Raw genomic sequence first — 10,157 nt, 5'->3', positions numbered from 1 at the left:
TTTTAAAGGAAGCACGTATAAAGAGCGACATTAACATTTTTGTTTAACAATTTCAGTTATGATTTCTTTTGGGGGGGGGGGAAGTGGTATCTGTATGGTCTTGCCACAAAATGCACATCTAGTAACAAAGAAGTAAGCAATGCTCCCATAAAATTACCCTTCAATAAAAAGTTAACTAGCCACAACTTTTAGTCACTTTTTAAAGTTTATTCCTGAAAACGTTGAAAATATTTCGAACAGAGATGGACGTGTCAGTTAGTTTTTAAGCAAAAAATATATCCTTTTGTATTTCGCAAGTCCAAGATAAACTAAATGCTTTAGACGTGTTTTATCTCTGGATTAATATACCGTGAGTTGTGTCAATTGCACTTGTCAATACTCGAAAGATCGATATTCTGACATATTTAATCTTAAACATTAAGTTCTCCATTATAGGATAGTTGTGACTCGAGAGAATCCTGGAAAAAGTACACAGGTAATAATGGCTCCTGTGATAATGTTTATCAGAATTTTTAATGTCATACTAAAGGGACAATGACACCGGTTAAGGAAAAATAATTATAAAATTCTATATTCTCTATTTCATTATATATGAGAACTTGCAACCATCTTATGCAACACTTGTAGTTTTTTTTTTTTTATAGTTTTGTCTTACTATTGTATTGTCCGATATTCCATAATCTAATTCGTTATATTTCATTTCATCATTTTCTTTGAAGTTATTTCTAGCACAAACTGTTGGCAAATATTCATCATCAGAAACTGGCTGGTATGTATTTGTCAAAAAACAACTGTAAGGCAAAATAATTCACTTCATAAAATAACATGACGTACACACGTTAGAAAATGTTGAAATGTATTAGATGTAGATATGTTAATGATTTGTTTGTTTTATAGCAAAGCCACATCGGACTATTTGCTGTGTCCACCACGGGGAATCGAACACAGGATTTTAACATTTTAAGTCTATAGAATTACCGCTGTCCCATCGGAGCGTATGTTAATGAAAATTCGTAACTAGATAAAGTTTAAAACCTACCTTGGGAGCAGTCGGGGCCATTCCAATGGTCGTTGCAGACACAACGCTGAAGCTCAAAATCAAATTGTCCATGCCCGGAACAATTGGGCAGACAACGCAATGTATCACTATCCGGCTCACTGCAATCTGCTCCTTTCCATCCTTTCCGACAGAGACACATTCCACTGACACAAATACCGTGTCTCGAACAATCTGGATCTAAACAACCAACTGTAGTACGAATAAATTCTCGAGTTATTTTAAAATTTTATAATATATTGCTTCATTTATATCCGTATACGATACCAGCAAATATATGTGCAAGAAATATATTTATCTTAACGTACGGCTGAAATTATTAATCACTTATTTACTATATAGAAAAAATAATTAAGCATTTGCCCATCACTGCTATGCACACACACACAAACGTGCATTTATCAAATAAATTTTTCATAACTGCATTTCTCCAAGAAATTAGTGCCCTTCCATTTCAGTTTCCTCCACCATCGATTCAAGGGACTATGTTCAAGAGAGTTGCCATTTCTATCAGATTTTAAGTAACGTTTGAATAATGTAGTTCGAAGTAAATATAGCAATTTTCTAGAGAAAACTAACTTTGCGATGACGGCGACCTTTCTATACCGATGTTTTGCAACTGATTTTCCACTTCGATCTTTGTTATTTTTATCTCATCACTTTGGAAGCAAACAAAACAGTATTGAATAAATAAATCAAGCGCCGAATGATTTGTTTAGCCTTTTTCTGTCAAAACGAACCGACAGGAATGTTATCTATTTTATAAATTAATATTGTTTTCCGTTTAGAATATCTCACGTTTGTTTTCAAGTTTTATTTCAAAACCCAGAAATTTTAATGAATTTACATTTCTACCTCTTCGGAGAATCTTTACATATTGTTCAGCTGCTGCAGGATGAACAGTATGTGTTTTGTTTGTTATTTTAAAATGAAATTCTCTTGGTTCTTTGGCAAAACTTATTAATTCTCTAGAAATATAAAATATGAGTCGGATTTTATAAAATAGCATTGTTCAATCATCTGTTGACATAATCCTTTTTTTATTTTAAGACAAAAGCTTATATTCAAATCGTTATTTTTATCATACCCTAATCGATATTCTATGTTAGTTTGTTTGTTTGTTGTTGCTGTTTTTCTTTCGGAAATTTATTTCCAAATGATTTCTTTAAACAATTTCTAGTCATGCCATATTTTTGGAGTGAACTAAAACACTTTTATGTAATTGTTATTAAACGTATACAGAAAAATAATTTAAGGATAAACCATAACCTGTGATGATTAAAAACATGTACCCGTCTTTAACATGAGGAAGCATCTCAATAACAAAGGAAAAACAAAGGAATCGTTAAAGGTTTTAAGTTCGTTTATGGTAAGCATAAATAGAGTTTAAGTGTGATGATGATACCTAAGATTAATAAACACATGTGATCTGAGTATGAAGAGTGTTATGGTGATACTTTAAGAAATAATCCACATTGGGTTTGAGTATCTAAAGTGGAATGATGATATCTAGGCAAGATAAACATATAGAGTTTGAGTATCTAGAATGTGATGAGGATGCATAGGTATAACAAACTTATGGGGTTTGAGTAATAGAGTGTTATGATGATATCCAGACAAGATAAACATATAGGATTTGAGTACGTGGAGTGTTATAATGATATTCAGGCAAGATAAACATGTAGGATTTGAGTATTGGAGTGTTATGACAATATGCAGACAAGTTAACATGTAGGATTTGAGTATTGGAGTGTTATGACAATATGCAGACAAGTTAACATGTAGTATTTGAGTACGTGGAGTGTTATGACAATATGCAGACAAGTTAACATATAGTATTTGAGTACGTGGAGTGTTAGAACGATACGCAGGGAAAATAAACATGTAGAATTTCATTTAATTAGTAAACTTTTGTATCTGCATACCAATTTTTTGTAATGTGAAAAATTCCACAAACTGTTCTGAAAATATAGAAAAATGTTAATTGTATGAATATGGGTGCTTTTTGTAACTGTTTACTTAAAATATTTATTTTAGAAATTCAAACACCTTTTTAACATTTCGGTGACTCCTTAGAATATTAGATCTTTAACACTTGTTTTACATTTCACTGACTCCTTAGAATATTAGATCTCTAGAATGATAATTAATAACAAAAAGTTTAATTTTTTTATATAAAAAGCAAGGTGATTACAAACCTAGGGAAAAATGTTTTGCATTTACATTAGTTAAACAGTATTTCTTACTTTATATCGTAATTCATCGGTAATGAAGTTATATATACATTTTAACTAAGATTAGCAGAGGTTTCTCTTGGCTATACAAGTCTTTTGCACCAGAAGTTATTTTAATATCCTTCAATCATTAGTCCAAGGACTATAAATGCATGCAAGTCTTAGAATATTCTGAACCTATTGTTTAAGAATAGATTAACTCTTGTAATAAAGTGTTAAATACTTTGGTTTCTTTCAAGCTTCCAGAAGCATGAATATTTTGTAACCCTTTTACTGAAAAATATGTATGACATTCTAAGTCATAAAGGTCAATATCAGTACAACCTGTTAAGCACTAAACTGCTTGTTAGGCCTTGAATATATATTGTCAGGCCACATAAGATTCATTATGCTAATTTGCTAAAAGCAAGTGTTTTATTTATTTAAACGCTAAACAACTAAGCTATTTTACTCATTCTCATTGGGTATGCATGCTATTTTTTACAAGCGCTCACATAAAATGCATATTTTCTAAGTTCAATTTGTTTCTATATGAAAATTTGAAGAAAGATAAGTCTTCATTGCTTTGTATCTTAAAAACTTAGGCTTCAGTTTATTTGCTGATCTATATTTATTTGCGTTTAATTCAATCATAGGTTGGTACCATAACGAAGTAAACTATTTCACGTGCAATCACCATATAAAAATATCCATACAGGATCATAATGAATGAATTTTTTCTATGTTCCATTCTTGTATAGAATTCAGAATTAAGAAAGAAAACTAATTTAAATATTTTGTGTAAAAAATAGGTATATAACGGTATATTACTTTATTTGAAACAATTCATCCACGTTGTATTTCATAGAAATGGCATAAAAATTCGATATATCTCTAACAATAAATTCATTTCAAAACTCATTAATAAACTTCACTATTAAGTGTAGCTTTATTTTTATACATACTGTAACCCACATGCCAAGAAGTATACTTGATGTTTATTCTGGTAAAACATACATGAAATGATCAAATTTCAGAGATTTACTTGATTAGTTTAGAGTACACAATGTTTTCTATATACTATTATGATTGATAAAGTTAGGCCAAAAATCAGACCATAATGATCTTTTAAGCTATTACAAGACTTTCGAAAGAGATATGATAGAATACTTATAGTTTCTTACTTTCTTCGCAGTAATCGCCTTTGTAACCTGGGTAACACTGACACTTTCCATCTGCGCAGTCTCCGTGACCGTTGCAATCTACAACTTCGCATTCATCTTCTCTAAACTGACATTCTTTTCCTTTCCATCCAGGATTACATATACATTCCCCAGAAGTATAGTGTCCCCTCCCACTGCAGAGTACGGGACAGACTCCTGGTATTTTCAATAACATGGTATTATTTAGCTTCAGTATTAAAAAAAGCTCAAATATTATAGAAATGGAAGAAAAGCCTAGTTTGACTCCATATCTAAAAATGACGACAAATTAATTTATCAAAGGTTTATAAGAAGTTTTATGTAACTCAGCATCAAAACATTATTGTGATATAAACTTTAAGATATTCGCGAAAAATACTAGTTCATTAGAAAATTATCAGGAAAAAATACTTGTGTGAGGCTTTGAAGAGCGTTTCTTTCTGTAAGATACATTAGTACATGAACATAATACTTAAAAAAACATTGTAGTGTTTAATAATAAGCAAAAGTACATGAAATGCCAAGTTAGGTTTTGGTTTATCCAAGTAAACCACCTGTTCTATACACAATCTTAAATAATATTTAAAAGACATAAGGCTCAGTTAGCAATACGAAAAAAATAAAAATAAATTAGCTAACAAGACTTACTATAAGCACAAGAGTCTCCTGCATAATCAGGTTCACAAGAACAAATACCGACGTTGCAGGTTCCATGGCCGTGGCAGTCATATGGACAGTGTAGGCTTGCTTCATCTGCAACGAATCAAGTGTTATAGGAATATAGAGAAAACTCGATGATAATAAACTCAGAAGTTGTATTTTCAACTTATGAAAATGCAAGCATGAACAATGCGTTTATTACTTTATGGCAATTTTAGAAATGAAATTTGACTTTCGGAAGTAAGCTTCAAGAGTTAGCTGTAGAAGTTTTACGTCATTATCATCTAGACTCAAATTTAAACATTCCTTTTACCCTACAGTAAAAAAATAAAAATATAAACAAAATGACAGCAACCCTAAAAATTGGAATAATATTCCATAAAAAAAATCATTAATATTTAAAATATGTGTTATTTGAAGCAATATTATAAAACATACTATACAAAATTATTCGTTCAGAAATTTTTCTCTCTTTGTTCAAATCATAGAAGAACTGGTACACGAATTTACAAAATACATTTTCTGTTTTAGTTATTACAGCTAGATGAAACAATATTTTACTGAAAAATATTAATATGATAAAACAGTGTACTGGTCATATTATATTTTCAATATGTAAAATTGAAATTCTTAACGTATTAGTGACTTTTTAGATCACAAAATACGTTAGTATTTTCAATTAATACTCAAGCAATGGTATACAGTGAAGAATGAAACCCATAGAGGTACAAATAACAAGGTAAAAGTTAATAAGGTTGTTAGGTGTTTGAAATTTGTTCATAAATTACAGATATTTTAGCTTTTGAGATAATAAAATACATTACTGTTTTCAGTCAATACTCAAGTAATGGTATATTGTGAAGAATGAAACGCACAGAGGTACAAATAACAAGGTAAAACTAATAAGGTTATCAGATATTTGAAATTTGCTCATAAATTATAGATATTTTAACTTCTAAAAATTTACAATATTTCTTTTTAAAAAAAAAATCACTTTAACTATAACTAGCTTCAATAAGCTGTTTCCCGTCAAAATAGTTGTTTCTGTTCACATTAAAGTTATAGTTATGAATATTAATAGAACATTTGTGAAGATAAATCAAATGTTTGGTTACAAAATGGTAATTATGTAATAAACAGTTTTTATATCACTCTTATAGAAAGGAAGACAATGTATTCTATATGTTTTATTTTTCTTCTTTTTTCCAGCAATAACAATTATACACTACTCCATTATTTCTTGGCCGATCATCGTCTTGAAACATATACTTTAGTCTAACACGCCATGGTTTATTTCTCATTTTCTCCCCTATTCGATTTTAAAGGACAAAAAAAATCACACATTATAAATACATATAGAAACTGCAGGCCAAAAGTATGTATGTTTATACTTCATTTGGATTGATGTAAGTATACAGGAAATACAGGCCAAAGTACGTATTTTTATATCTCATTTGGATTGATGTAAGTATAAAGGAACTGCAGGCCAAATGTATACTTACATCAATCCAAATAACACTTCTTACAAAGATACCTGGTGACAACCACATAACCTGAAATAGACAGATTTTGGATTCGTGTCCTTTTTTTGGTTTTGCAGGGGTAAAAATAACAAAATTAGGAGTTTTGGTCTATCATTTCGTTATGTTTCAACCAATCCAGAGAAGACTTTGCAGAACGACACCTTGGGACAGCCTCCACAGACTAAAACAGACATATTTCGGATTCGTGACTTTCTTCTAGGTTTATAGAAGACAAAAGCTTTAGGTTTGCCATTCCTTCATGTTTTGGCCAAGCTAATTGAGACTTTGCACAACGGTACCTTGCGATGGCCCCAATAGACTGAAATAGACAAATTTATGGTTCGTTTCTTTCTTATAAGTTATCAGGGGGTCGAAAGTAAAATAAATTCGTAATGTTTGTAATAGGGAACTCTGAACCTAAGTACATTGTCTGCCTATGTAAACGTTACAAGGGATTGTTATTAGTAGTATTTTCATTCACACATTGCATACAATTCCATACACTATGTAGAAGAATATCTATTATTTGCCCCAAATTTACTCGTAAAGTTTTATCATTGTGAAAAATCTATAGTTATGGAGAAACTGACTGTCCTATGTTATATAAGGCCATAATTAAGTATGCTATAATACATCTTTCTCACAAAGAAGTTTCAAGTTAAGACTGTGTTAACTGTCCGTCTTTCTGAAGTAAATATGTTGTAGTTTATATCCTCTGTTATGCCTTGAATACCATTCTCTCTTGAAATCTATTGTAATCCGAATATCTTGTGAAATCAAGTGGATGAAAGGATCCGTATTACATTATCTTACACATTTTGAGTTTTCTATTTCAAAATGGATTTATGGATGAAAGAAACACTTGATAACAATTTCCCCTATATAATATATGTTGACTATACGTGAAATTCGATATTCATTTACTTCAACCTCTATTAGAAAATAATAATAATTATATATATATATATATATATATTATCTGATAAAATTCACAAAAACTAAAAGATAGGCCCCCCAGTGGCACAGCGGTATGTCTGCGGACTTACAACGCTAGAATCCGGGTTTCGATACCCGTGGTGGGCAGAGCACAGATAGCCCGTTGTGTAGCTTTGTGCTTAATTACAAACAAACAAACTAAAAGATAGTTTTTGAAATAATTAATGCGAGTAATTGAAATGAATAAAATTATTATCGAGTGAGAGAAAGAATCAGGCAAGACATGATATCAATGAAATTTAGCAATGAAAATAGTGAGCATAGAATCATAAATCTAAAATTTCTAAAAATAATCTAAAAGACAGAAACTAAACTAAAGACTTTGTAAGCAGGAAAAAACTATTTTGGCAACCTAAGATGCCTGCAGAATTGAGTTTATTCTGAATATAGTGCGTTTGAAAAACAAAAGAATTTTTGCCATTGTTTTGTAAATTTGTGCTTGAAAATAGAATATAAGAGATTTGTTTTGTAGTCACCAGGACTGAGATTGAACGGCTACTTTTAGTATAAAGTTACTACTTTCTGATTTCATAACTTAGTAACTGTGTATGAATTATTTTCCTGCGTTTGTTTTTCATGGTTTGAGTATTTTGAGATCTAATCGATAATAAAGTCAATCTGAATAGGGATGGTAATTATAGTTATGTCAGGAAGATCGATATTGTTTTTTTTAAAACACCTGGTTGAAATTTTATGAGGATTTGCATCTACCATTTCATATGTTTCTGCATGATGTGAAGGACAAGAAAACAAATAATATGTTTTGTGAGCTGTAGCATAAGTTATTGTAAGTCATTCTATTGTAATACAATAGTTGACTCATAAGAATGCTTGGAATAAAGTAATTCTTTCTAAAAGTGTAAGAAACCAGTGATAGGTTACTGTTTTGTTTTATATCTTGAATGGCACTTTACACAAGATATGACTATAGACGTCCAGGTCAGAAACCACCTAAGGCTCAGGCATAGCCGCCTAATTTTGAACCGTTGACTTGATGGAAGGCAACAAAACACTCGTAACTAACTTATAACGAAGTGGAGTGTCACAGTTATAGTGCCCTCACATCTGTAAATGCAAGCAGTTTCAACGGCATGCTAACTATTAGGCTACATTTAAAATCCAGTAATAAAAAGAAAAAATAAAGTGTTGCATGTCAACACTCTTTCAATAATGAGTTTCTTTTAGACTGTTGAAGATGTTGATGTCATTGTTCCTGTAAAATGCACTATAAAAATATTGATTGCTTGTAGGAAGAGAACAATTGGTATTGAATAGATCTGAGCTTCGTTGTTTATAGAAAGAGAACAATTGGTATTGAATAGATCTGAGCTTCGTTGTTTATAGAAAGCAGATCTATTCAATACCAATTGTTCTCTTTCTATAAACAACGAAGCTCAGATCTATTCAATACCAATTGTTCTCTTTCTATAAACAACGAAGCTCAGATCTATTCAATACCAATTGTTCTCTTTCTATAAACAACGAAGCTCAGATCTATTCAATACCAATTGTTCTTTCAATACCAATTGTTCTCTTTCTATAGACAACGAAGCTCAGATCTATTCAATACCAATTGTTCTATTTCTATAAACAACGAAGCTATCTATTCAATACCAATTGTCCTCTTTCTATAAACAACGAAGCTCAGATCTATTGAGCTTCGTTGTTTGTAGAATTGAGAGAAATATTAAACAAAATGGTGATAGTTCAGATTTTTCTCACCAACTTTTATATCTCGGTTGTTTAATAATCACAAAATCTGTAGTAATAAAAATCCAATAAATATATTTTATTTGTTAAGGTGTTATATTTTCATAACTTATTTTATTTTATTTTCAATTCAGTGTGTTTTATTACCATCGTTAAACACAACTCTTAAATTTCCAGTAATACAACTGGATTTCGTTCCCTTAAGTAGAATATTACGATACACAAAAGTAGAATTAATATAATTAAAAAATGCAAAAACTGGTATTTTTATAATTACTATAGAAATGATAGTTATTAAAAAGTTCTTGCATTGCTATTATAAACAAAACGAGAATCGAGGAAAAATACAGTTGAAAACATTATAATATTAAAATAAATAAAAGCAACAAGAAAATTCCATTTTTTATCATGTAATGAAATGTATTCATTAGGTTGTTTTAAGCGCAAAGCTGTATTTTGGTTATTTCTCTTGTGCTTAGCGCAGGGATCGATCTCCGAATTTTGATAATCCTTCAGGCTTACCGCCGAGTCAGCAGGGAAGCAAGTACTAAAATAGAAAATGAAAAAATATCATTATAATGACGCAAGCATTTAATTTTTTATCTGATTCAGTTAAAATAGTAAAATATTTGGTTGTTGTTTGTTGTCAATCACAAGCTACAAAATGGGCTATAGGTTCTGTGCCCTCCACAGGTACCGACGCCTGGTTTTTAGCACTATAATCTTTCAAACTTACCACTGAACCATTGGGGACGAGATATTTAGCTAATATAATTAATAAGTACAATTGAGAAAC

General features: G+C 30.6%; 1 protein-coding gene across 2 annotated transcripts in view; it reads right to left on the bottom strand.

The window, feature by feature from the left end:
- LOC106457488 (teneurin-m-like) overlaps positions 1–10,157 on the bottom strand; it is a 259,591-nt gene that overhangs the window by 42,115 nt on the left and 207,319 nt on the right. For both annotated transcript variants that reach the window (XM_022383443.1, XM_022383444.1), the window contains 3 exons: positions 5,121–5,225; positions 4,455–4,649; positions 1,040–1,249 (listed from right to left, as the gene is read on the bottom strand). In XM_022383443.1, the coding sequence (XP_022239151.1) occupies positions 1,040–1,249; positions 4,455–4,649; positions 5,121–5,225 (510 nt within the window). The remainder of the gene's footprint in view (positions 1–1,039; positions 1,250–4,454; positions 4,650–5,120; positions 5,226–10,157) is intronic.

This window comes from Limulus polyphemus, unplaced genomic scaffold (assembly GCF_000517525.1).
Source record: "Limulus polyphemus unplaced genomic scaffold, Limulus_polyphemus-2.1.2 Scaffold337, whole genome shotgun sequence".
NCBI lineage: Eukaryota > Metazoa > Arthropoda > Merostomata > Xiphosura > Limulidae > Limulus > Limulus polyphemus.
Note: the sequence above shows the minus strand (reverse complement) of the source record. Positions and strands in the feature narration are given on the sequence as shown.